General features: G+C 48.9%; 2 protein-coding genes and 1 long non-coding RNA gene across 4 annotated transcripts in view; 2 read left to right on the top strand and 1 right to left on the bottom strand.

Moving 5' to 3' along the window:
- The window catches only part of Ttc22 (tetratricopeptide repeat domain 22), a 20496-nt gene extending 4532 nt beyond the window's left edge, over positions 1-15964 (top strand). Inside the window, exons 2-8 of one of the 2 annotated variants that reach the window (XM_048351400.1) lie at positions 9004-9059; positions 9249-9364; positions 10087-10205; positions 10977-11138; positions 13663-13815; positions 14223-14712; positions 15383-15964. In XM_048351400.1, coding sequence (XP_048207357.1) covers positions 9004-9059; positions 9249-9364; positions 10087-10205; positions 10977-11138; positions 13663-13815; positions 14223-14712; positions 15383-15441 — 1155 coding nt within the window. In that variant the 3' untranslated portion in view covers positions 15442-15964. Of the gene's footprint in view, positions 1-9003; positions 9060-9248; positions 9365-10086; positions 10206-10976; positions 11139-13662; positions 13816-14222; positions 15148-15382 lie in introns of those variants that run through there. The other variant, XM_048351401.1, reaches the window with a different exon arrangement.
- On the bottom strand, positions 9955-25722 carry LOC125355205. Its single transcript, XR_007211614.1, has 3 exons — positions 25492-25722; positions 17527-17532; positions 9955-9967 (listed from the first exon to the last, which is right to left on the bottom strand). It is a non-coding gene; the product is annotated as an uncharacterized LOC125355205 (long non-coding RNA).
- LOC125355204 (ATP synthase F(0) complex subunit B1, mitochondrial-like) lies at positions 24607-25499 on the top strand. Its single transcript, XM_048351403.1, has one exon. It carries the CDS (start codon positions 24637-24639, stop codon positions 25405-25407), a length of 771 nt encoding a protein of 256 aa, XP_048207360.1. The 5' UTR covers positions 24607-24636; the 3' UTR covers positions 25408-25499.

The raw sequence follows: 25722 nt of genomic DNA, 5'->3' as shown, positions 1-25722 counted from the left end.
AGAAGACCCAGAGGATGGGTGCAGAGGTGGAGGCAATAAGGGCCTTCCTTCAGTGTAATGGTCCCTGGGGCGTGCGGCAGGGCTGGAAAGCAGCAGCTGTGCTAGTCTAGGCTGTGACCGGAGATTTTCTACCTGATGAGGTAGGGCCAACACAGGCAGAGAAAGACCCCAGGAGCCAGAGGGTAAAGACGTGCTGGAGAACTGTGGACGATTCCTCCACTGGTGACAGAGATGTTATGGGGCTAATTCAGCCAGGAATCTGAAAACAAGCAGCATGGGCACATCTATATGACTTCCTATCTCTGTTCTTTCTCTTTTTTTTCTTTTGCTGGCCCTGGGGCTTGAACTCAGGGCCTGAGCACTGTTTCTGAGGCTTTTTCCCCCCTCAAAGCTAGCACTCTACCACATGAGCCATAGCTCCTATTTGTGGCTTTTGGATGGTTATTTGGAGCTTAAGAATCTCATGGACAGGGGCTGGGGATATGGCCTAGTGGCAAGAGTGCGTGCCTCGTATACATGAAGCCCTGGGTTCGATTCCCCAGCACCACATATATAGAAAATGGCCAGAAGTGGTGCTGTGGCTCAAGTGGCAGAGTGCTAGCCTTGAGCAAAAGGAAGCCAGGGACAGTGCTCAGGCCCTGAGTCCAAGGCCCAGGACTGGCAAAAAAAAAAAAAAATCTCATGGACAAGCCAAGTGCTGGTGGCTCATGCCTGTAATTCCAGCTACTCAGGAGGGATTGTGATTTGAAGGCAACCCAGGCAGGAAAGTCCAGATAATCACAGAAAAAGCTGGAAGTGGCCCTGTGGCTCAAGTGGTAGAGCGCTAGCCTTGAGCAAAAGGAGCTTAGGGACAGTGCCCAGGCCCAGAGTGCAAGTCAAAGGACTGGCAAATTTAAAAAAAAGAAAGAAAAAAGTCTCATGGACTTTCCTACCCCAGCTAGTTTCAAACCACAGTTTTCAGATCTTAGCCTCCTGAGTAGCTGGGACTACAGGCAACACCCATCCTCCCCTGTAGTTCTTTTTTTTCCCCTTAACTATTTTTAATTGTTTTTATTAAAGTATTGTACAGGGGAGTTGTCCCCTATTGTTCATACATGACCAAAAAAAATTAAAGAGGCAGTCTGCTTTATCATTCCTGCTCTCCTCCATCATCCTCTCCCAGCCCCCCAGTCACAAAGGGATTCCTGGTGACAAACATCAAGGTTTCCTGGGCATTAGCCCATGGATACATAGACTTTGCAGTCAGACAAGACGTTGTGCCTATGTGCCAGGCTCTGAGGTTCAGCCTTCACTGTCATTATGTAGTGTCTTTCACGTAGGGAGACCTCACAAGCTGCTGCCAGCTTGGCACTGGCTCCCTTCACACACAGGGCAGAGCAGCTCAGGGTGAGGAAGGGACTTGCCTGGTAGACTTGCACTGTATGGATGGGAGGGAGGGAGGGAGGGAGGGAGGGAGGGAGGGAGGGAGGGAGGGAGGGAGTGCTACAGGCCAGCTTCACAAGCCAGTGTGAAAATTTCAATCCTTCTTACCCAGCAGGTGTCGAATGGCAGGAAGGGCTAGAGGACACCCTTGGTCAACTACCCCAGGGTCCCTGGTGTGTGAGTGTGTGTGTGTGTGTGTGTGTGTGTGTGTGTGTGTGTGTGTGGTTGGATTTGGTTTAGCTGGAGGAAGTGGGGAATGAAGCTGCATTATGAGAAAATGTGCAGAGCACCAGATTGTGCTTTTCTTTTTTTTTTTTTTTCAAATTTTTATTATCAAACTGATGTACAGAGAGGTTACAGTTTCATACGTTAGGCTTTGGATACATTTCTTGTACTGTTTGTTACCTTGTCCCTCATACCCCCCTCCCTCCACCCCTTTCCCTTCCCCCCCCCCGCCCCCGAGGTGTTCAGTTCACTTTCACCAAACAGTTTTGCAAGTATTGCTTTTGTAGTTGTTTGTCTTTTTTTACCCGAGATTGTGCTTTTCATAGGTAAATGTTCTCAGATGATTTCAGAAATGCTGAAAATCCCTTCCATTATCAACCCCAGGCTAAGGACAAGCAAATGGATTCTCAGAGAGGTATAGTGACTTGCCCAGAGGCACACAGCATGAGTGGCTGGAAGGAATTAGAGCCCAGGCTAAGGACAGCACTCCTGAGGGTCTGACTCAGCCTTCTTTTTTTTTTTTTTTTTTGGACAGTCCTGGGCCTTGGACTCAGGGCCTGAGCACTGTCCCTGGCTTCTTCCCGCTCAAGGCTAGCACTCTGCCACTTGAGCCACAGCGCCGCTTCTGGCCGTTTTCTGTATATGTGGTGCTGGGGAATCGAACCTAGGGTCTCGTGTATCCGAGGCAGGCACTCTTGCCACTAGGCTATATCCCCAGCCCTGACTCAGCCTTCTTGACCTCAGTGCCACTCACTTTCTACATCAGTGCTGCTGAGTTGGCTGCTGGCTTCTTCCCCACTTAACTAGTGAGTCTGAGGGCTGAGTCTCCCTTACCATAGACTTGGGACTTCCCCACTGCCGCTGCTGTAGCAGGAGCTCGAAACACCAGCCTCCGGGTAGGAGAAGGGGTTGTGTATATACGGTGTCATACCACATGGGCTGCTAGATCATGGGTCCTGCTAGATCAGAGCAGCTCCCTGTCCCGTTGGAGCCAGAACTGAACTTGGACCCAGGACTACGCAGGGTATAGCCCTTTCTCGCTAGTGCACAGTGGACTAGAGAAGTGGCTCCTCATGGTCTAGCACTGAGCCTGTGCCTGCACATCAGACTTAGGACCAGAAAAGACATGATAATAGTCCCTCTGATCAAAGCATAAAATTCATGTGGAACAGGCCAGACGTTCGTGACTCACACCTGTAATCCTAACTACTCAGGAGGCTGAGATCTGAGGATCACAGTCAAAGACAGCCCACGCATGAAAGTACATGAGACTCTTTAGTTAACCACCAGGAAACTGGAAGTGGCACTGTGGCTCAAAGTGGCAGAATGCTAGCCTTGAGCAAACAAGCTCAGGGGCAATGCCCAGGCCCTGAGTTCAAGTCCCAGGACCAGCACACACACACACACACACACACACACACACACACACACACACACACACACACACACATTTCATGTAGGACAGTCCAGGAATGCAGTGCAGGACTGAATATCCACTTCCCAAGCATAGACCGACCTGTAAATTTCCTACAGCTAGCCATAGTTAACCCTCCCATGCACCTCTTCACACGCTTCTAATACAGGCTGAGTCAGGTGACCTTCCAGAATCCCTGGGGAGAGATGGCAGGGACAGGGGGGGGGACTCAGAGTCCAGCCTTCTGTCACTCCTACAGCTGGCAATGCTAGCAGGAGGGCATCAGCCTCCATAGTGGGGTGGTGAGGACCCCTCCTGCGGGTCCCGCAGGTGGACTGACATATCTGTGTCATCACACAGGATGTTCCAGTTGTGCAGGAAGAATGAAGTGTATTCCCAGGCCAGCAGGTTGTGGCTCCTCAACAGTGCCAGCCTTTCCACTGTCAGCAATAGGGTGGAGAAGATGTGGGATGTTGGAGGGAGGCCCATAAGGCCCAGGAGGCCAAGGAGGCTGATTACCTCGATCCCAACACCTGTCCTGTTTTCTCATCTGTGTAATATCCTTTCCACCCCAGTGAGAATCTAGTGCTGTGTGCACCAAGTGCCCAGTGACCCCGAGAAAGTTCTCACTCTTCACACTCTGCCCTTTGCCACTCCTCTCCTGGAAGAGACTGAGTCAGCTGTCAAGAACCTATTCTGGAATGTGGAAGGCAGCCATCAGGGCAAAGTTCAAACTACAGGCAAATATTTTCCTTAAGAACAAACAAGGTGTACAGCCCATTCAGCGAGTATCGATCTGAAAGCCATTGGTTTAGTAAAAAGGTCTTTTATTGCCACACCTCAGCATCCCCTTCGTTAATGCCCCGCTTTGCAGGAAATGGAAGACCCAGGACCATCCTGTACCTACCCAAGTGGACACATGCCTACTCCTGTTTATTGCTTATCCTGATCCCATTGTTTCTGCCCTGTCACTCACCCTGCTGCTTACCTGCCCAACTGTAGGAACGAGGCTCTTCAGGCATTCCTGAGAATCCCACTTTCCAACCTTGGGACTCAGCGGCTAAGTTGGAGTTCTGCTGCCTGTTAGGTGTGTCACTCTGGAAACCTCAGCTGACTACTCCATATCACCACTGCCTCATCTCCAGATAGTCATCACCTTTGGGAGAATGAAGGAGGGAGCATATGCAACTGTGATTTGTATGTAGTAAGTGCTCAATTAAACTTGCTGTCGTTGGCATAGCAAAAAGAGCCCGAGGCCCAAGCTTCAGTGCAGGCTTTCACACTGGCCATCTGGCTTTGAGGATAGCATCTTGCCTCCATTTCCCCTTTGGTAGTGTGTGGGTAATGGTGTTTACCTTCCAACCCATGCAAGATGTTCCGAGGGTCTGATAGAATCATGGGTAAGCCTTTTGTAACTGGTAAACACTGTATGAACTCTAACTCTTTGCAGATAGATGTAGTGGGAAGAATGAGAACATGAAATCAGAGGGACTTGGCCTTCATGAGCCAGGAGATGCTCTGCAAACCCTCACTGAGCCTGTCCTTTGCTCACCTGCAGCTCATGCCAGGGTTACAGCTTCCACCATAGAGGCAGTATGGGCCTGGCCAGGCTACTTTGCACGAACCAGCCACAGAATAGTGGTGTCATTGTTGACACCCAGCCTGAAGCCTGGGCTCCTGTGTTGGGCCTCAGGAAACCATCCTCTCTCCTGACTATCTCAGCCCCTGACCTCTTGGAGCTGGAGGTTCCTGTAGCTGCACACCTTGCATCCAGCACAGGCTCCACAGCAACTTGATTCTCCAGGAGAGCAGAGCAGCCCCTCCCTTTGTGGGAGGGAAGGACAGCCAGAGGCCTGTTTAATTTAATTTAACACACTGTGGTTTGCCAGGTTGCCCCTGGAAACGGCTCCAGCTGCTGCTTCTGTATCAACCAGAAGGACTTTTAAAGAGACAGCTCATTTTCAGGCCAGAGTTTCACCACTGAGTAAACAGCTCTCTGGAAGCTCAATTGCAAGGATGGAGAATGAAAGCCAAGGCTCTACCCCATCTATTCATCCCATTTGTTCCATTCTGTATCCACTGACCCCAGCTGCAACCCTCCTTCTGCAGCTGCCACTCTTAAGTGCAATATGGGGGGGGGTGTATTTTTAAGATTTGTCATACACATGTCACTCAAAAGTTAGTTTTGTTGTGTGTGGGTTTGGGGGGGAGTTGTGTGTGTGTGTGTGTGTGTGTGTGTGTGTGTGTGTGTGTGTGTGTGTTTTGCCAGTCCTGGGCTTGGACTCAGGGCCTGAGCACTGTCCCTCACTTCTTTTTGCTCAAGGCTAGCACTCTGCCTCTTGAGTCACAGTGCCTCTTCTGGCCATTTTCTATATATGTGGTGCTGGGGAATCAAACCCAGGGCTTCATGTATTTGAGGCAAACACTTTTGCCACTAGGCCATATTCCCAACCTAGTTTTGTTGTTGTTTTTAAACAATTCTAGTCTTTGAGTTGAAGGGAAGGAATTAAACACCTGAGTTGCCCTGCAATTCAGTCACACTACCATCAGGAGGTGATATTGCTAGGTTAGTGAAGACCATAGCCAGGCTCAGACTTCAGACATTGATGGTGGTGAGCCCAGTGGTAGGGGAAGTGCAGGTTGTAAGCCCTGCTGCTAACTGCTGTGGGACCTTATGGGGAATTTACTTCAGTGTCCTCCGATGTCATAAGGGTGGACAGAATGACCGATTGTTGTGGACAGGGTGGAAGGCTAGAGCCATGAGGGTGGGAGTTTAAGTCCTAGCTCTAAAATGCACCGGACCATGTGGTTAGGGACATAATTTAATTGAATGTCACACAAGACAGAAGTTGTGCTACAGAGAGAACCTTGTAGATGACAGTACATTCTCTCCAACTCTGAGACCTGCAGAGACAACAATGGTGCCTGGGACCCCTACAGGGGCCAGCAGTCCTGGAGGGGGGGGGACTAGATACACTGAAACAGGTCACAGAGGACAAAGCAGTTGCTTAAAGAGTCTGACTCTGCTTCTCTGCAATCCAAGCCAGGACAACCCTTCCTTTTGGCTGATCCTTGTCCTCACAGCCCCTGAGAGGCCCAGAGTGTCGCCATGAAGGACCCAGCCTCCAAGAACAGCCACCCCTCCCCAGGGTCTCCTCCCTCAGGACCTCCAGGCCTCTACAATCTGTTACACAACCAAACCACACCACCGCTTTCACTCCTGTCCTTCCCCCTGGTCAGGAGCACAGAAGGACAGGGACAAGGACAAGGACAGGGGGCTGGGGATATAGCCTAGTGGCAAGAGTGCTTGCCTCGTATACATGAAGCCCTGGGTTCAATTCCCCAGCACCACATATACAGAAAATGGCCAGAAGTGGCACTGTGACTCAAGTGGCAGAGTGCTAGCCTTGAGCAAAAAGAAGCCAGGGACAGTGCTCAGGCCCTGAGTCCAAGGCCCACGACTGGCAAAAAAAAAAAAAAAAAGGACAAGGACAGGGTCTTTTTCTCCTGCTGTGACTCAGTTTTGCCATCCACAAACAGGTCTGAGTTTCAAGGCCATACCTACAACCAGTCAGGCTGCCTGAGACACCATAGACTCCTGCTCCTGCCCCCCACCCCCCGCATCATACCTGGACAGTATGTCAAGATCTTTGGTCAGCATGGCCCACAGAAAGTGCTCCATAAAACTGCACCCCCTCTTCCTGCTCCGTTTCTGTGGAAGGAAAGTGGATTCAGCCTCTAGTCCTCTGCTTTGGGAAGTGTTGCCTCTTCTCAAGTGTGCCCTGGGGACCTGTTCCCCTCCATACCACAGTGTTCTTCAAAGCTACAGCCCCAGTGGCCACATTCCCACCTAGTAACGGTAACCCACCAAGATGTGAATATAAAAGCACACATAGAGCTTGGTACCGGTGGCTCACACCTGTAATCCTAACGACTCAGTGGGCTGAGATCTGAGGATCATGGTTCAAAGCCAGCCCAGGCAGGTAAGTCCATAAGACCCTTATCTCCAATGAACCACCAGAACACTAGAAATGGTGCTGTGGCTCAAAGTGGTAGAGTACCAGTCTTGGGTGAAAAAGCTCTGGGACAGAGCCCAGGACCTGAGTTCAAGCCCATGATCCACCAAAGAAAAAAGAAAGAAAGAAAGAAAGAAAGAAAGAAAGAAAGAAAGAAAGAAAGAAAGAAAGAAAGAAAGAAAGAAAGAAAGAAAGAAAGAAAGAAGAGAAAGAGAGAGGGAGGGAGGGAGGGAGGGAGGGGGAGGGAGGAAGGAAAGAAGGAAAGAAGGAAGGAAGGAAGGAAGGAAGGAAGGAAGGAAGGAAGGAAGGAAGGAAGGAAGGAAGGAAGGAAGGAAAAAGTGCATAGGATCTTGGCACTTTGCAGCTCTAACCCCTGCTATGGCTTCCCTCTGCCCTGCAGATGAGTTCCCAATTCTGAACTTGGCACTCAGACCCTCCCAATGTTCTGCTGCTCACTCCCCAACTCCTTGCCCCCTCAAACTACATGCAGATCCCAGCTCCGCCATGCTGACATATCTCTGAGCATGGGACCCATGGTCCACCGTCCTGCAATGCCTTTTCCCTGCTGTATCCACCAGGGCAATTCCCTGTCCTCCTGAGGCCTCTCTCCAGGGCCTCCACTGGAAAGCCTGGGGGACTCTTGGACTGCCCCTTTTCTATTTGTGTCTTTCCTGCCAGGCCGCCTTAAGGGGGGACCCACCACTCAAGAGCCACCCTACATCCACAAATTGGGGGTGTCCTGTCTGCCCCATTACACTCAGCCTGCATCACTCTCTTGGTTTTGGTCAGACTTTGCCTCCTACAACAGTTTTTAGTGAGCTGGCATGGGGAAGGGTCCCCAATCTGACACTCAAGCTGTGCGATTGGGAAAGTCACTCTGCCTCTCTGTGTTTCAATATGTTCAGCTGTAAAATGGGGCTAACTTGTCCCTCCCAGGTCAGTTGAGATTGAGGTGAGTGGGGTAAGGATTCTGCACAAGGCAGATGCTGTCACGTCCTGACTCTGTTTCCCCAGCCAGCTGATGAGTCTCCTCAGGATGGGGGAGGGGGGAGCCTGCTCCATGCCACCTTCTTAAGGCACTCAATCAAGACCTGGCACCAGCTCAGAAGTGCCAGATAAATTGAATGCTGCTAGGGTAGGGTGGAGGAATGTGGGGGTCCTCAGCTGAGGAGGTCATGGGGTGGGGTGGGGGGAGTGCAGAAAACCAATGGTGGGGGAGATGAATGAGGGGGGAAGGGCTGGCGCCTGAGGCCAAGCTTCCGACATGCACTGGGGGTTTTATTGGTTTTCATTAAAATTCCTTCCTGAGGCAGGAGCAGCTACTTCCATAAATAACAGCATAAATATTTTATCTGGTACCCAAGTCAGTCTAAACGTGCAGTGATGGGGTTGGCAAGAATAATAATGGGAAAGCAGTTGGGGGAGGGAGGGAGGCATCTAGGCTGGTCAGGACTCACTTCACAGGCCCACGGGGGCTTTCTCAGGAAGGCAGAGGCTGAGGAAGGTGCTCAATGAGGGCAATGAAGAAAAAGATCTAAGGCACAAAGGGCTTGGGGTGTGGCTCAGGTGGTTGGGTGCCTGCCTAGCCAATGCAAGGCTCTGAGTTCAAACCCCAGTACTGCATATAATGAATGAATAGATAGATAGATAGATAGATAGATAGATAGATAGATAGATAGATAGATAAATAGATAGATAGATAGATAGATAGATAGATAGATAGATAGATAGATAGACAGACAGACAGATAAGTAAATAGTCCTTTGTGATTACTGGCCAAGCCAGGACTGGAATCAAGGGGTGTTTAAGACCAAAGTCTTTTTCACTGTACTTGCTGCCTCGGGATTCCAGGAGAGCACGCAAACTTGTGAACAACAGTCTGCCTGCACCCCTCAATAACAACCGCATGGTGTTCTCTGTCTCTAGATCCCCCAGGAGGAGAAAAGGGACTGGTACTTCACCATGGCAACACTCTTCATCAGGTCAGGCCTGGGGTAGAGAGGAGCACGGGGTGGTTGGGGAGAGCTGGGATTGGAACCCAGGCCCAGGACCAGGGCAGAGGTGGTGGGGGCCCATCCTGTGAGCAGTGCTTCCCAAGGCACCTCTGTGCTATGAGCCAGGGAGGCTGGCAGCACTCAAGTGATTTGGAGGAATGCCCTTTGGGGTCACAGGCTGGATGGCATCTTCCTGAAGCTGGGTAACGAGGAGCAGAAGAGGCTGCCAGCCTTCAACCGCATGCTGGCTCTGCTCCGACAAGTCCTCAAGTCCTCGGACCCCCTCCATCAAGGTAGGGTCCTAGGGTGGGGATAGCAGGACATCCTCTGCCCCATTGTCCCCACACACTATCCCAGCCCTTCTCACAGACCCTGCCTGCTTCTGGAACAGTCCCCAGACTCTAGCACTATCTGTTTTCTTTGTACCCACATCTTTCCTCTGTGCCTGTCTCATAAACTCATTCATTCATCTTAAGGAGACAACACTTTTTTGTGCCAGCAAACATTTAGATTACCAAGCAGTGCAGAGCAGGGCATGGTAGTGCCCACCTGCAATCACAATATTGGAAGGCTGAGGAGGAAGGATCATGGTTTGAAGCCAGCCTGATCTACATAGAAAAACTTTGCCCCCTCCTTCCCCCAAATAAAGTGTTGCAACTGCGCATTCCTAAACCTGAGGAACAGGATTGGGGATGAAGGCTCCCTCTAAAAGGTGTCCAAGACATTTGCTCACAGAGCCAGACAGCTAGCACAAGGACCACCTCCACCAGGAGGCGGAGTGAAAAGACAGCTATAGCTATGCCCTTGTATTGAGGTCCGAGGTAACATGTTAAACGAAGGCTGAGCACTGGAATGTGCCACGTACTCCCTCCCTCGTCCTTTGCTTCTCTCTGTCCCTGTGCCACTCCCCCCTTCCCTCACTCCCACTGCCCTTTCCTTCCTCTTCAGGGGGGGGGGGACGAGGGGGTGTGGGACGGCCACTCCCTAGAGACCTTTTCCACCCTCTCTCACCCAGCACTGGCCTGGTGCTACCTTGGCATGCTGCTGGAGAGGAAGGACACCTTCTCTACCACCCCAATGGGTGTTCATGACTACGGATACTCGGAGACTGACCCACTGGACTGCTTTGGCAAGGTACATGCTCCAGCCACACCTGCTTTGCACACCTGAAGGGGCCTGACCTCTCCCCCTCACCCCCAGGACCATTATCCCTCTTCGTGTTATCCTCACTATGTGGCCAATCCAGGAAGGACCCTCCTCCAGACCTCTCTCTCCCACCTCCATCTTCTCTCTCCCTTGTGGCCATTCCTCCTCCTCTCTGTGTAAGCCCAGGTCCCCCCACCCCCAACTGGCCCAAACCCATGTCTCTAGACTTGAAATCAACCCTCAGACTTGTTCCTTGAGATGGGTGTCTATTTTGTCCCCACTCCTAGTGGGGATAAGATGGGTTTCATTCATCTTGGGCCTCCTTGCCAGATCTGCCCATGAGCCACATGCCCCTAAAGCAAGTCTCTTCGAACAGACAGCAGTCAACCAATATGGTGGGGACAGGGTGCTGTAGCCCAGCAAGAAGCCCCATAAGTACGGGGAGGTAAAGGCTGGCTCTGGCCTTTCCTCTCACCTGCCCTGGGAAACTGGAGGGACACTACTAGTGCCTGAGAATTGAAGGGTTTTCTGGCCATGACAGGTGAACATGGCAGTGAGTCGAACTGTCTGGAGTTGAGTGCCAGCGGGTTTGTCCTGAAGCGTTGGGTTCCAGATGAGAGAACTGACTGGCACCAGGCTGTGGGTAGAGGTGGGAATTAGTGCTCTATAATGGCAGGGATTTGAGTGGAACTGGATACCTGTGGCTCAGGCACTATTTAGCCAGTGTGAGAGACAAACTCCTACCCTCTCCTTTCCCAGGCCATCGAGATTGCCAAAGACCAACCTCCCATCCTGAATCGCCTGGCCAAAATCTTCCACTTCCTAGGAAAGCAAGATATGGCCATTGGAACCTGCAACATGGCCCTGGATGTCCTTCGAGACCCAGAGCTCAACTGGCAGGCATACTGCACCAGGGCCAAGGTGGGTCCATCTGCAGTACCACCTCATCCTGCCATCAAGAATCAGATGCCAGGGCTGGGGATATAGCCTAGTGGCAAGAGTGCCTGCCTCGGATACATGAGGCCCTAGGTTCGATTCCCCAGCACCACATATACAGAAAACGGCCAGAAGCGGCGCTGTGGCTCAAGTGGCAGAGTGCTAGCCTTGAGCGGGAAGAAGCCAGGGACAGTGCTCAGGCCCTGAGTCCAAGGCCCAGGACTGGCCAAAAAAAAAAAAAAAAAAAGAATCAGATGCCAGAAGCCCTGGAACCATTGTGATGGGAGGGGGCTTAGGAATCAGATGGTGTTAAGGAAAGTTGTAGAGTAAGCCCTGCCCCAGAGCCTGGCCAGGGAGCCTCCAAGTTCCAGATCAGCCCTGTGGAGTGTGGCTAATTGGGATCAACTTCCAGCCTCTCCACCTACTGCTTGGGATGTATGACAAGTCACATCCTCTCTGAACCACACTTCCCAAATGTGACAGACATGGCTAATGACTTGATCTCAGGGCCAGAGGCTAAATGAGGTGGCCATGAAATACAGCCCTGGTGTGGGAGGTACTTTTGAAAGGCCAAAGTGCAGTAGACACAGACCCACTCAGCGGATCAGAGCTCTGGTCCTGAACACAGACAGTCTTGGTTCAGATTCCACATCACCACTTCCAATGCAAAGCACTCCTGCCTCATTTCTAAGCCTTGGTCTCCTTATGTGTGGGTTGGAGATGACAGATTACCTGCCTCCTGAAGTCAGTGAGAGCCTTACACTGGAGTCAGCATCAAGAATGTCATAAGTGCTCCTAAATGACTCGCTCTTGTTGTTACGTTCATTCTGAACTGATTCTCTTATCTCTTGAGACAGTCCTGTGTGCATTCATTCACTGCTGCTTGCTACACATTTAAGTGGGAGCCGCCTCCCTCCAGCTCTCTCCACTGGGCTCAGCCCCCCCCTCTGGAGCTCCACAGAGCCCATCTGCTTGGGTCCAGAGACCTGGAACTCCTAGTTTACTTTGCTCCAAAGAAAGTCCTGTTCATCCTCTTTTCAGATTCTATTCATCTTTTACAGCCCCATTTCTCCCATCCATCTTCACCTCCTTTCATGCCACCTAGTGGCCAGTCTGCTCCCTGTCTTGGTCTCAATGACTATGATGCTGCCACAAGTACCAGGCAGGAAATTCCTTGATGTGGATGATAGGCATATTATTATCAGTAACAAGGATATTAATTGTTGCAGCAAATGATAAAACAGTTCTATTCACCTCAGCATCTCACCCAGCACTCTTGTGTTTGGGATCTGTCTTCTCATAAGAACCCAGTGAGAGAAGCCAGACATGGGCTAGTCTACAAATGGGGCCACCAGGTCACCTGGAGGCAGTGAGCTTCCCCTCACTCCAACCTGCATTCAGTTAGCAGGAACTCTGCTTACCTCCTCACTTCATCATCATCTTGTGTCATATGCTTTCTGTCTCCCTGAAGCTCCCAAGGTCCCCCCTTCATGGCAGGAAGAAGTAGAGGAAAGGAAGTCCCGTGATCTGTGTAGAAGCCTCAGCCCACACTAGGGCCCATGAGCCAGACCCCAGCTCCCTCTGCTCTCCCAGCCCCCTGGCCTGGGCCTCCACCTAGAATAGTCTTCTTCTAGATATCTGATTCGCTTCCCGTTCACTCCTACAGACAGCTTCCAGTGGTCGTCTTAGTGAAAATGTCCACCCCTTGACAATATTTTCTGGTTTACATTTTCTTTTTAACATCAACCACTCTGTAAGGTACTAGTTCTCTATTTACCATATTTATTGTCCTTTCCCCACTACAGGGAGTCTTGCCATTTTGCGCTCTACTGTACCCTCAGTGCCTGGCATATAGTAGATTCTACCTGCTTAACCAATGAATGATTGAACGAATGAACTGAGCATGTGCTGGGGTCTTGCTAAAACATATTCTCTCTGTTGTCATGAAAATTCCTCAGAGGGGAGAAAATACGCCTGGCAGAGGTTGTGCAGCTTTCTCCAAGTCACATGGCTAATAGTGGGCGGAATCAATACACCTTTGCTGAATGAGTGAATAACTGTAGTACCAATACTAGGGCTTGAACACAGGACCTGGGTGCTGTCCCTTAGTTTTTTCATTCATGCTAGTCCTCTATCACTTGAGCCACAGTTCCACTTCTGGCTTTTTTGGTAGATAATTGGAGATAAGAGTCTCACAGTTGTCCTGCCAACGCTAGCTATGAACCATAATCCTCAGCCTCATGAACAGCTAGGATTATAGGCGTGAGCCACTGATGCCTGGCAAGTGAGGGGTTCTTACTTCACCATTTCCCTCACTGTACAAGAGGGAGATAAGGCAACAGATGGGGGAGTGGCTGGCCCAAGTTGGCATAGGACTAAAATAGAGGGATTTCTCTTGTACCATGGAAAGTCTCTGGTGGCTATGGAGAGAGACTGGCTTCATTTGGGTCAGAAAGGAGACAGAGGTCCTCGCTTGAGCACTTTTCCTGAACTGACCCTCTGCTGGCAGATTCACATCAGAGCCTACCTGCATGACCTGGAGCGGGCGAAGGTGGGGCTGGGAGGCATACCTGACAGGAACCACCTGGCCTGTGCCAAGGCTGACCTGGAAGAAGTAGTCAAGGTGTGCCCAGGCCTCAGGACGTACCTGGACATCAGTCAGGTAAGGAAGCCTTTTAACTTCATTAGCCAAGGTCTCAGAGAACCTCCCAGGCTAAGGCAGGAGGACACCCAGCAGTAAGGGTCTCCCCCTTCCCTAACTCATCAAATGCCCCCAAAGTACAGAGGGGGCTGGCTCATCCAGATGTGCCTGTTGTGCTCAGAGGTTACCCAAAGATGAAAGTTTTATTTGAGAAAATTCATTGATGAAGATTGACAGGGTCATATGGCTAAGAATGGAGGGTTTGGGACTCTCCTCCTACTTTGCCAGGGAGGCAGAAACAAGATTCGGGGTGAACAGTTATGGAAGGAGGGAGGGCAGGAGTGAATGGAGGGGCTATTTAACCATCACGCCTGGGTTGGGAGGGCAGGGATTCGTGGGAGGAATGCTCATTCGTCCTCCCCACCTAGGTCTACTACTACATGGGCGTGGACGCCGTGAAGGAGATGCTGGCCGTGGACGAGGCGGCTCTCAACCAGGCGCTGGTCTTTCTCGCCAAGGCAGGCGAATCAGAGCTGGGCGCGACACTGCCCGAGCTGCAGCTGCTGCGGGGCAAGTGCCTGAGAGTCCAGGGTGAAGAGGCCAACGCGGCTGCCTGCTTCAAGCGCGCCGTGGAGCTGGACGACGCCGGCTCCGGCCACACCGAGGGCTTCGGCTGCCTGCTGGAGACGCTGCTGGCGCAGTGGAGCCAGGCGCAGCTGAGCGATGGCGAGCTGGGCTGCGAGGTGGACATCTGGCTGCGCCTCGCCCAGGGCAAGTATCCTGCGGCACGCCTGCGGCAGGAGCTGCAGCGCGTGTGGCGAGGACACACCGAAGAGGTGCTGGGACTGGCTCGGGCCTTGGTGGTCCAGGGACGGCCGGCCCTGGTGTGGCTGCTATTCGAGACCATGGAGCTGGAGGGTGAGAGCGCTACAACGCCACGTGGCCGTCGGGCCTGCTCCTTCTGAGCTGGAGCAAAAGACTGGATGGGTGGCCTCTGCCCTGACCAGGCCCTGCCCCGACGAGGCCTCGGCGCCCCTTAGCCACAGCTGATTGGACCAGGTCTGGGTGCCAAAGAATGGCTCCACCCTCCCATGTGAGTGAGGCCAATTAGATTCTTTTAGGAAATTGTGGATGGGCTTCAAGGCGTGATTGAGGGGAGTGGAGACTGGGAAACTGTCAATTGGACGTGCAGAGGAAAAAAGATGGCTCAAGTCTTTTGAGAAAAAGCGAAGTTGAATCGATTATGGTGATTTTTCTGAGTATCCTTACTAGAGACCCTGATGCCTGAAGAGCTAGCTGTCTTTAGATTCCCAAGAGCCACAGTGCCCTTTATAATAAAGGCTCATAAGTACATGGAGTGTGTGTTAGGCCTTGCAGCCAGAAAAGCTCTAAGACAGGTCAAGATCTCACAATGTGTGGGTTACAGAGAGGACCCTAACTGAAATCTGGGTAGCCAGAGCCCATTCGTACCTACCAGTTTTCCAGCAGTCCTCTTCCTGGGCCAGCTTACTTAGTCTGAAAGGCTTTCCAAACTCCCTGAAATAAAACACATTAAACAGAACCCTTATTTGATTTCTCTGTTCTTCAGAGAACCCATTCAGAAGTGTGCCACCTGCCTCCAATCTTGAACTTTCTGTCAGAGAATGAAGGAAATCTTGGAACTTGACACACTTGGATTCACAATCCTAAATCTTAGATGTGGAATTTGTCAAAGACAGATTCTAATTGCCACCAAATTGCTGGGCTGGATTCTTCACCCTCCCATATAAGAGCTAATTTAAACTCCGAATCCAGAATCAGTTCTTGTCAAACTCTAGGGCTAGTTGCACATAATTGCAACAAGATCTCCACAGGGTTTATGGGTCCTTTGCATCTTTTGCTTTCTTTGGAGAGCTGTACTCCTTGTATTGCTCATGTCCCTGATCCTCAGGCTTGACCTGAATCTCAATAGCCACTGGTGGATAGACAGACCAAAGTGCAGTGCCATCGGTCAAACCCTACAATCCCTTCACTGCACACATGGAAAAACAGAGCCAAGAAGGGAAGTGGCTTGCAAACCACCCATCTATCCTCCTCAACCTGTACCTCAGACTGAGTTTTTTTTTCTTTTGTCAGTCCTGGGGCTTGAACTCTGGGCCTGGGCACTGTCCCTGAGCTTCTTTTGCTCAAGGCTAGCAATCTACCACTTGAGCCACAGTGCCACTTCTGACTTTTTCTGCTAGGCACTAAGCACTCTACCATAAAGCCACATTCTCAGCCCCTTTAAGCATTTTAAGGCTTGGAAAGATGCTAATAAATGGAACAACACTAAAGCCTATGTGTTTGCTTATATTTATGTGTCACTTGTCACGTGTACTCAGTATTCATTGAGACAATGTTCTAACACTGATGGTGGCATACTAGGTACATGTGAAATCTGGACAGCAAGGCCCGAGGCTCCTGTTACCTCAGCATTTTGGATAGTGGCATTCTCTCCTTCCCTCCTCTCACCTCCACTGCAGCTGGGGCCAGTAAGAAGTACACATGGGGGCTGGGGATATGGCCTAGGGGCAAGAGTGCTTGCCTCATATACATGAGGCCCTGGGTTCAATTCTCCAGCACCACATAGACAGAAAATGGCCAGAAGTGGCGCTGCGGCTCAAGTGGCAGAGTGCTAGCCTTGAGCAAAAAGAAGCCAGGGACAGTGCTCAGGCCCTGAGTCCAAGCCCCAGGACTGGCAAAATAAATAAATAAAAAGAAGTACACATGGCCCTGTCTTCTGCCCCTAGCCCATACCTTCTCCACACAAAGCCGTGACTATGACCTTCCATGATTGGGACCTGTTTTCTTCTACTACTTCACTAAATAGCCAAATTAAACCTAAGGTGGTTTAGTAGCAAGACTTGTAAGTTGGTGAAGTTTGTCCTTGACTCATATCCCTGAGGCAGGCAGCAAGCATAGGGTACCTTGTTGCCAGGGCAATAGGAATAGCGCCATTGGCAGGTCCCAGATCTACCCATAACCCCCATTCCTCTGTAGGAGATGCCTCAAAACCCCAAAATGATCTCCCCCAGGCTGCCACAGAAGTGCAGATAAAGATGTCGGTAAAGCCAGGCACCTGGTAGCCTGTAACCCTAGCTACTCAGGAGGCTGAGATCTGAGGATCCAGGTTCAAAGCCAGCCAGGCAGGAAAGTCCATGAGGCTCTTACCACTGGAAAACCAGAAGAGGAGCTGTGGCTTGGAGTGGTAATGTGCTAGCCTTGAGCAAAAAAGTTCAAGGACAGCACCCAAGCCCTGACTTCAAGCCCCATGACCAAGCAGGAAACACACACACACACACACACACACACACACACACACACACACACACACACAAAACAAAACAAAAAACCCTTAGTCTAGACAGCTGATACCAAGTCCTGCTAACTAACCAAGGATTCCTCTGGAAAGCACCTCCCCAGTGCACAGGTACAGAAAGAACAATGACCCTACAGCTATATCTTGGCCCTAAGGTGCCCAGGGATCTCAGTTCCACAGCTATTCAATCTCTGTAGGGGGTCTGTGCACAGTGGTCCAACAAATCTAGGTATACACAGATGCACAGTTGTTACAGAACTTACATCCATCAACCAACCTGTCCACCAGACTTCCCACTAAACAATAGGCAGTGCACATTTAACCTGGAATTGTCTGGTTTTTTTTTAATCCTAGCTAAACAAAGCCTAGAGAGCTGAAGACTTGCTCAAGCCCACTGCTGTCTTTCAGTGTGTCTCATTTTCTCATTAATAAATTTTTTGTCTTATTCATTAGCTCCATGTCGTGCTTGAAATCTTTTCTGCAAGGTAAAAGAATCTGAATTAAGCTGCATGGATTTTTGGTAGTGCAAGCTTTTACTGCGTGCCTTTCCAGTAACATCCCGTTTGTTTCCTTCCATCTCTTCCAGCCTCTGAAGTCATGCATTTCTCTCTCCTTTGCTCTTCTTGGAGAACATTTCCAATGAGCTTTCTGATCATTTTGTTTACACTTACTATATAAATGGTTCACAAATACCATTTCTGGGGTTCTCTCAGAGCTCTCTGCATATTGGCCAAAAGTAAAAAACAGATAAAGAGACTTTATTTCTTGGCCAGTCTGTTGTGTTCTTGTCACTTTACACATGTAGTCTCACTGAATTCTCTCCACCGCCTGAAGGGTAGCCATTACAATAATTATTTTACAGATGAGGACCCTGAGGCAAGGTCACCAGTAAGTATGTAAAGAGTGAGAATTTCATGAAAATGAGCAGAGTTCCATGCTGATTCCTGAAGCACAATACAATGGGACACATGTCAGTCATCTTTCCTCCAGATCTGAGCCCCTGGTACCCTGTGAGCTCTGCCCAGTCTCTGCTCTCAAACCACCAAACTCCTGGGCTTTTACACATCCTGCTGTCTCCTTGCCAAATTCATATCTGTCCAATCAAGAAAGACCACCATTCTTCCATTCATCTATTCAACAAATTTTTACAAGGCATTGGCCAAGTGTCAAGCATTATGACAATAAAAGGGAACAGAAAAGATTCTGTTTTGGTCTCCAGGAGGTCACAACCTAGCATAGAACAGTTGGCAGTGTGGCCTTCTGGGCCACATTGGAGAGTTTGGGAGAGGTAGGAAACCTACTGAAGGTTTCCACTGGCAGAGCTGGCTTCTTTTGTCCTTCCACCCCAGCCATCCTTAGCCAGGGTGAGTGGTCCTTCCACAGTTCGGTGGGAAGAAAAATGTACTGTCCCTAGCTAGGGCCCAGGACCTGACCTTTGGCTGTCCCTCTTCAGCAAGTGATTGTGCAGGCCAGGCCTGGCCATTCCCAGCTGCTGGAGGACACTGGTGAGTGGATGATATTTTAATTACAGCTAGAAGCCCTACAGGACACCCCTGCCCATTGGGCAACTGGGTTGTGGGGACAGCTTCAGAGTAAAAGCCTTAACCACCCAACAACGAGGACGAATCAATCCTACCTGCACTGCTTGCCCACTCCTTCTCTGAGGCTAGCAACAGTCACAAACAGCTAGGAATTCTTATTAGGTCTGCATGATCAAGGCATGTTAACAATCAGGAAATCAGGGTGAGATTCCTCAGTTCCAGGTTCCCAGGATCTCAGAATGGGAAAGAACTTTGGTTATTCCTGGTCCAGTCTTCCATCTAGAGCAACATTCCCCTCTGCAGTGAGTGGCCAGAAAGGGAGGGTTCAATAGTTTCATATCTCTGGCAGACAGGCAGCTCACTACCTCATTAAAATAAAATCACTTTCCATCAGGTCTAAGCCTTCTGAGCTTGTCCTTCTATTGAGTTTAAATCTTCTTGTCTGTGATTTCCTTCCTTGATTCAAGTGTATCTTTTAAGCCCATGTAGCACATAGCCTAATAAGCAAAGTGACCTTGAAGCTCTCCTCTAGCTCACATCTTTCTTTTCATTGTTGGGGTTGTTCAAAGGATGGCAAGTAACTGACAGCAGCCAAGCTGAGCTGACCCAGCCTCCGCTGACACCCTTGCTTGCCTGCTGTAACAGAGCAGGTTCTAGAAGCTGCAAGCTGAACAGAACCTGGTTTCCCCCTGTCCCTAATCAGACTCTGAGGGAACACCCTGCATGGATGATAGTGGCTGGCTGCCAAATGAAGTGAAATATTTCCTTTCTCAGGCTGTTAACTTTCTTCTTGTGTTTAAGGAAGGGGAGGAGAATGACATTTAGCACTTTACATCTCAGCAGTAAAATGAGCAGATGGAAACAGATCCCCAGTGTTTCGGGCATGCTTCCAGCTAGGAGTCCCCTCCCTTCCTGTTCTGCTCTGTGGGGGATGGAGACATGGTGGCTCTCACTCCTCCTCCAGCTCCTCCCCCACCTCAGCCACTACAGGCCTTGCATCAGCTCTATGCCTGCCCCCAGCCACTGCCTTGTCTCTGCTCTGATGTTAGACCTAGCTGGAGCCCCTGTCCTCCTCCCAGATCTGGCTGGAACCCAATCTCTATTTATTAGATGAAGAGAGAGGAGGGAGATGCTCTTGAGAGAGAATGGAGAGCAGGTTCCCATGGAGCCATGGGAAAATGACAGATGGCCTCTGGTGACCATAGAAGGACAATGCAACTGAGCAAGAAGGTCCCCACAGGGAGTTGGTAGAAAATCATTGTATCCTCATCACCATCACAATGATGTACTGCAAATAGTAAGTCATTGTGCCTGTCTTTCACACGCCTTACCCTACGAAGGGTGCTCACAAGGCTGTGAGCAACCTTCTCATTTTATATTTTTACAGATGAAGAAACTGAGGTTACACAACATTCCTGGAACCCTTTAATACCACACCAAATAGCAGATGGGCTAAAGGGCGTTCATGACTACCTTTGTAACTATTTGGGCTTTAGATGACTTTCTCTTAGAACACATACATTTCTCTGTAAACTATACAGATTAAAATTTAGATGGATTTCTCATGTTGGTGTTTTCCAGGTCAGTCAATAGCTCTCAGTGGTGGAATTTGCTCTGTGTGGGCATGACTGTTTTTTTTATTAAGTTGCAGCTTTTCTTAAGGTTTTATTTGCCACCCACAAGTAGAAGAAATGAGCATACCTGGTGGAGATCCATGGTTTCTTCTGCACAGAAACTCTCCTTAATGGGAATAGCATACTTCTTCTTGAGTGGGCTTCTGATTGCTTCTTCCCTAACCATGAGTGGTGGTGCAGGTTGTCCATCATAAAAGCCCACCCCACCCAAGATAACAAAAGCAGACATGACCAAGTTCAGCCAATCAGAATCCTGCTCAGAAACGCAAAAAAAGTAAAAGCTCTCTGCCTATCTGATGGATTCACTGTTAGTAAACCTAGCCAGAATTAGGCTTAATTTGAACACCTGAAATGCTGTATCTTTTCGCCTTTCTCATCCCCATCTACAAGTTATACAGTTCATTTTCAACATAGAGAAAAGCAGTATCTTACAGGAGAGAGTAGTTTATTCTATAATGCTGGTGCAAGTGTCATCTAGGTCCCTATCCGCATTGCCTGTTCCCTCACCCACAGTTACATGCCCACTCTGCTGCAAGCACCTGTACTCAGCATGTGCAATGGGCAGCCCGGAAGCACCAGTTAGCAAGGCCTCCTGGTGCAGCCTTCAACCAATCATGGATGGAAACTGAAGGGTGAGTAGGTCAGCTTCCAAAGCCCTGGGAGAATAATACTGAGACACTCTCTATACCGTTTCCAGAGGTCCGCTGGGAAATTGAGGCTTAGTAGCCTACAGCAGTAACCTGCTCTTCATCACCCTGTACCCCTTTCTCCCCCTTCCCGTCTCACTTGTCCACTCCCCTACCAGCATCTCCTCCCAAATAATGTTTTCCCCGAATCACACTTAGTCTGGGTCTCTTCTTGGGGAAATGACTTTACACTGTGACAGGCATCCACTTGGCTGGACCTCAGCTAGGTTTCAGAGTGTGTGTGTGTGTGTGTGTGTGTGTGTGTGTGTGTGTGTCCAAATGAATACATTGGATTAAAGCTCAAATGAGAGGGTATTAAAAGATGAGGCCTTAGAGGAAGTGAATAGGTCACAAGAGCTTTGCCCTCAGGAATGAATTAGCCCACTTGGAAAAGAAGCTCCAGAGGGCTTTTTGCTCTTTTGTGTCTCCCTGCCACTCATCATGCATCAGGAAAGCACCATCTTGGGAGCAGAAACAGCCCTCCCTAAAGCAAATTCCAGTGTCTGGATGTTGGACTTCCTGGCCTCTGGAACTGTAAGGCAAATATTTCTGTTCTTTAGAATTTACCGAATCTCAGATGTTTTATTACCATTGGCACCAGTGGACTAAGATAATCAGACAGCGTAGATATATGGCTATTATTTCTGTGAGGGTGTTTTGGGGTGAAAATAATATTTAGATGCATGTACTCATATGTGCTCAGAGAAGCTGGCCATTGGGGGGAGCTTGATTGATTAGATAGATAGGTAGATAGATAGATAGAAAGATTTTTTTAAATGTCGGTACTGGGGCTTGAACTCAGAGCCTAACACTGTCTCTCACTCAAAGCTGGTGTTCTGCCAGATTCCAGTGGCTCATGCCTGTAATCCTAGCTACTTAGAAGGCTGAGATCTGAGGATCCCAGTTCAAAGCCATCCCAGGCAGGAAAGTCTGTGAGAACTCTTATCTCCAATTAATCACCAGAAAACTAGAAGTGATGCTATGTCTCAAAGTGGTAGAGCACTAGCCTTAAGTTAGTGCTTAAGTTTCCAGGCCCTTGAGTTCCAGCACCAGAACTGGAAAAAAAAAAAAAGAAAGAAAGAAAGAAAAAGCTGGTGCTCTACCACTGGAGCCTTACTTGAAGATAAGAGTCTCACAGACTTTCCTGCCCGAGATGGCTTTGAACTATGATCCTGAGATCTCAGCCTCCTGAGTAGCCAGGATTGCAGGCATGAGCCACTGGTGCCATTGATGGATATATTAAACCACAAACGAACAAAGCAATATCCTCTACTGAACCCAGTGCAAGGCTGAGGATGAGAAAACAGAGCTCTGGAGGGAAGTCCAATGTGGCCAGGGACAAGCAATAAGTTCTGTGTGTCCCCAGAGCCACAGGCACTGGGCAGGTGTGGAATCTTTTCTTCCATTTTTCTTTATGGTAACTAACAAATGTATGCGGTTTTTCCTGTGTCATTTTTCCCCCTTTTTCATAACTCATGGGGCTTTAACCATGAATAAGCTTTGAAAATCAAGGCACCTATTGATTGATTGAAATGTCACCCAAAAGTTGCTAGCAGTGACAAGGCCAGATGCTGTGCCTTCAACACCCTGGAATTTCTGGGCAGGGAGTAAATTGGTTCTGACTCTGGATATCTGAAGGAGCTCCCCACTCTCAGCTCCCCAGTCCCCACTGCAGAGACTCCAGCAAACTCACAGTAAAATGCAGTATGCTTGGCCTTTCTCCCAAGAGGGTCGTGAGCATTAATTAGTTACCAATGTAAGTGCTCTGAAGATGTGGGGGTGTACAAACACAGCAAGTCATTAGGCTGCTCCACACCACTATGCTCTAGTCTACAGCCAGGGAAATGCTAATTGAGAAATAATTAACCCCCTCAGGGTGTAAAGGACGGATGCTGGATGCCGGGTTTTTCCAGGGTTGGAAAGGAGGTAATGATGTACATGAGCAGAGAGAAATAAAAGGCTGTTTTGGCTATGTGTGGATCCTGAGACATGGCTTGGCTCTGCCCTCAGAAGAGGCAGAGAAAATGAAAAAGAGAAGGAATATTGCCAACTGAAACTTTGACCGCACTCTCTGCAGGACATGCTTCCCACAGGGCAGGACTGCAGGGGTCCAAGTAGAGACCCCTCCAACCCACCCCAGGGGCTGACACAGATGCTAGTTACATGCTCTGAGCAGTGTTCTTCCCAACTGTAAGGCTGTAACGATACCGTGCATCTACTATCCCCTCCCTGAAGCCCTATCATCAGGTTGTCTAGTACCTCTCTTGTAAGCCAGCCAGTCTAACATTCTACTGGTTCTAATATTAAGATCACTCTAGGAGAGACTATAAAATAGTGACTTCTCAGGCTCACCCCAAACCAACAACCAGCACCTCCTGTGTATGGGGTAAGGAGTGCATTGTGATGATTCCAATGAGGTCAAGGTTGATAACCACTGCCCCTGGCTGGCATAGCAAGTTCTGTGTCAGAAGCCAAGAGAAATATAGGCCTAACCTTCACTACATCCCATGTATCCCTCACATTGCCTCATTGCATCCTGGTCTGTGTCTTTAAGCGTCCTGGTTCCTCTGCCTGAACATTCCACTCTACTCCTACCAAGAGTCTTGTCCTGGCAAAGGCATTCAGCCTCAGGTGGAATCTCTCCTTCCCAGGTTCCCACGGGGCTCTGCTTCTATATCCCTAATCACCTAAGTGTTGTTTCTGGAAGCTCCTGGAGCTTGGAGTTGTGTAAGACAGTGTGGGTTATAGCATCTTGCATCAGGCTTGGCACACATTAGGTAATCTATAAGTGGTAGTTGTTGGTAAAACTATATGACATGCATCTCACTCAGGACATTTGTACTGTACTTCTCCCTGTGTCTAGAACATTCTTCCTAAGAAAACAGCTAGGCTTTGTCATTCACCTCTTTGAGGTCTTTACTAAAATGTTACCTTCTCAATAAGGCTTTCTATGATCATTCTATTTAAAACTGCCTCTGTACATCACCTTCATAATAGCGATTTTTAAAAAACTGAAAAACATTGCAATCACCCTGCTCCCCACTCCATTCTCCTTCCTATTACTTTTTCCACAACATTTCACATCCTCTGATTAACAGATTATGTCTTTTTTTATGTCTTCCTTTTAAAGAAATAGTTTATTGTAAAGGTGGTGTGCAGAGAGGTTACAGTTACATAAATAAGGTAACAAGTACATCTCTTTTCCAGCAGTGTTACTCCCTTCCTTGTTTTCTCCTGCTTTCCCTGCCACAAAGGTTCATTCCCAACATAGTTTCTAGTGAGTACAGCTGTTGCATTGGTTCACCCTTTGTCCTTCAATTTCTGTGATTCCCTTTCCCTTCAAAGATCTAAAATTCTGATATTTTGTTCATTATAGACTTCCGGTGTGTTACTTTTTTTTTTAAAGTTAAGTGTACTGGCTGGGGGCTGGGAGCTCACACATGTAATCCTATCTACTCAGGAAGCTAAGATCTGAGGATCATGGTTTGAAGCCAGCCTAGGCAGACAAACCTAGCAGACTCTTATCTCTAATTAACTACACACACACACACACACACACACACACACACACACACATACACACATACACATCTCAAAAAAAAAGTTGGATTCTGTAGTGGCTGCTGTATGGGCATCTGCTAACCATGTTGTCCCGGGTGGCACTCTCCGCCGTCACCACCACGGCTCCCGGTCTGAAGAACGCAGCCCTTCTAGGACCGGGGGTATTGCAGACAAAAAGGATTTTCCACACTTCACAGCCAAGTTTTGCCCCTCTGCCACCTCTTCCCGAATATGGAGGAAAAGTACGTTTAGGGCTGATTCCAGAGGAATTCTTCCAGTTTCTTTATCCTAAAACTGGTGTAACAGGACCCTACATGCTTGGCACTGGGCTTATCTTGTATTTTCTATCCAAAGAAATATATGTGATTGCTCCAGAGACCTTCTCTGGCTTATCATTATTAGGAATAATGGTCTATGCTATTAAAAAATATGGAGCCTCTTTTGCAGATTTTATTGATAAAATCAATGAGCAAAAAATTGCCCAACTAGAAGAGGTGAAACAGGGTTCCATCAAACAAATCCAGGATGCAATTGATGCAGAGAAGGCACAGCAGGCCCTGGTTCAGAAACGCCACTACCTTTTTGATGTCCAGAGGAATAACATTGCTATGGCCTTGGAGGTTTCTTACCGGGATCGGCTGCATCGAGTATACAAGGAAGTAAAGAATCGCATGGACTACCATATCTCAATGCAGAATATGATGCATCAAAAAGAGCAAGAACACATGATAAACTGGGTGGAGGTGCGTGTGATACAGAGCATCTCTGCACAGCAGGAAAAGGAGACAATTGCCAAGTGTATCACAGATCTAAAGATGCTTGCAAAGAAGGCTCAGGCGCAGCCAGTTATGTAAATGAATGTCCTACAGAGATCACCAAAAACAGTTGACTGGGTGGAAATTACTCTGTGTGCAAAATCTTTCATTATTGCTATCTACTGAAATCAGTTTACCTTTCTTAAAAAGAAAAGTTCAGGTTTCATTTAGTGAACTGAATCTGTTGGCCAGTCAAGTTTCTCATTCTTACTCTGCCTTTAGAGTTATTTGATTGATCACTTTTGAACAAGCTTTCATTAAAATTTGTTGTGTAATTTAGGATTATTACCAAGCTACAGTTTCATTTGGTAACTAATTTTACCATCTTCCAATAAAATGACAATTTAAGACAAA

Source organism: Perognathus longimembris, chromosome 7, assembly GCF_023159225.1.
Source record: "Perognathus longimembris pacificus isolate PPM17 chromosome 7, ASM2315922v1, whole genome shotgun sequence".
NCBI lineage: Eukaryota > Metazoa > Chordata > Mammalia > Rodentia > Heteromyidae > Perognathus > Perognathus longimembris.
The sequence above is the reverse complement of the archived record's forward strand: the minus strand, read 5'-3'. Positions and strand labels throughout refer to the sequence as shown.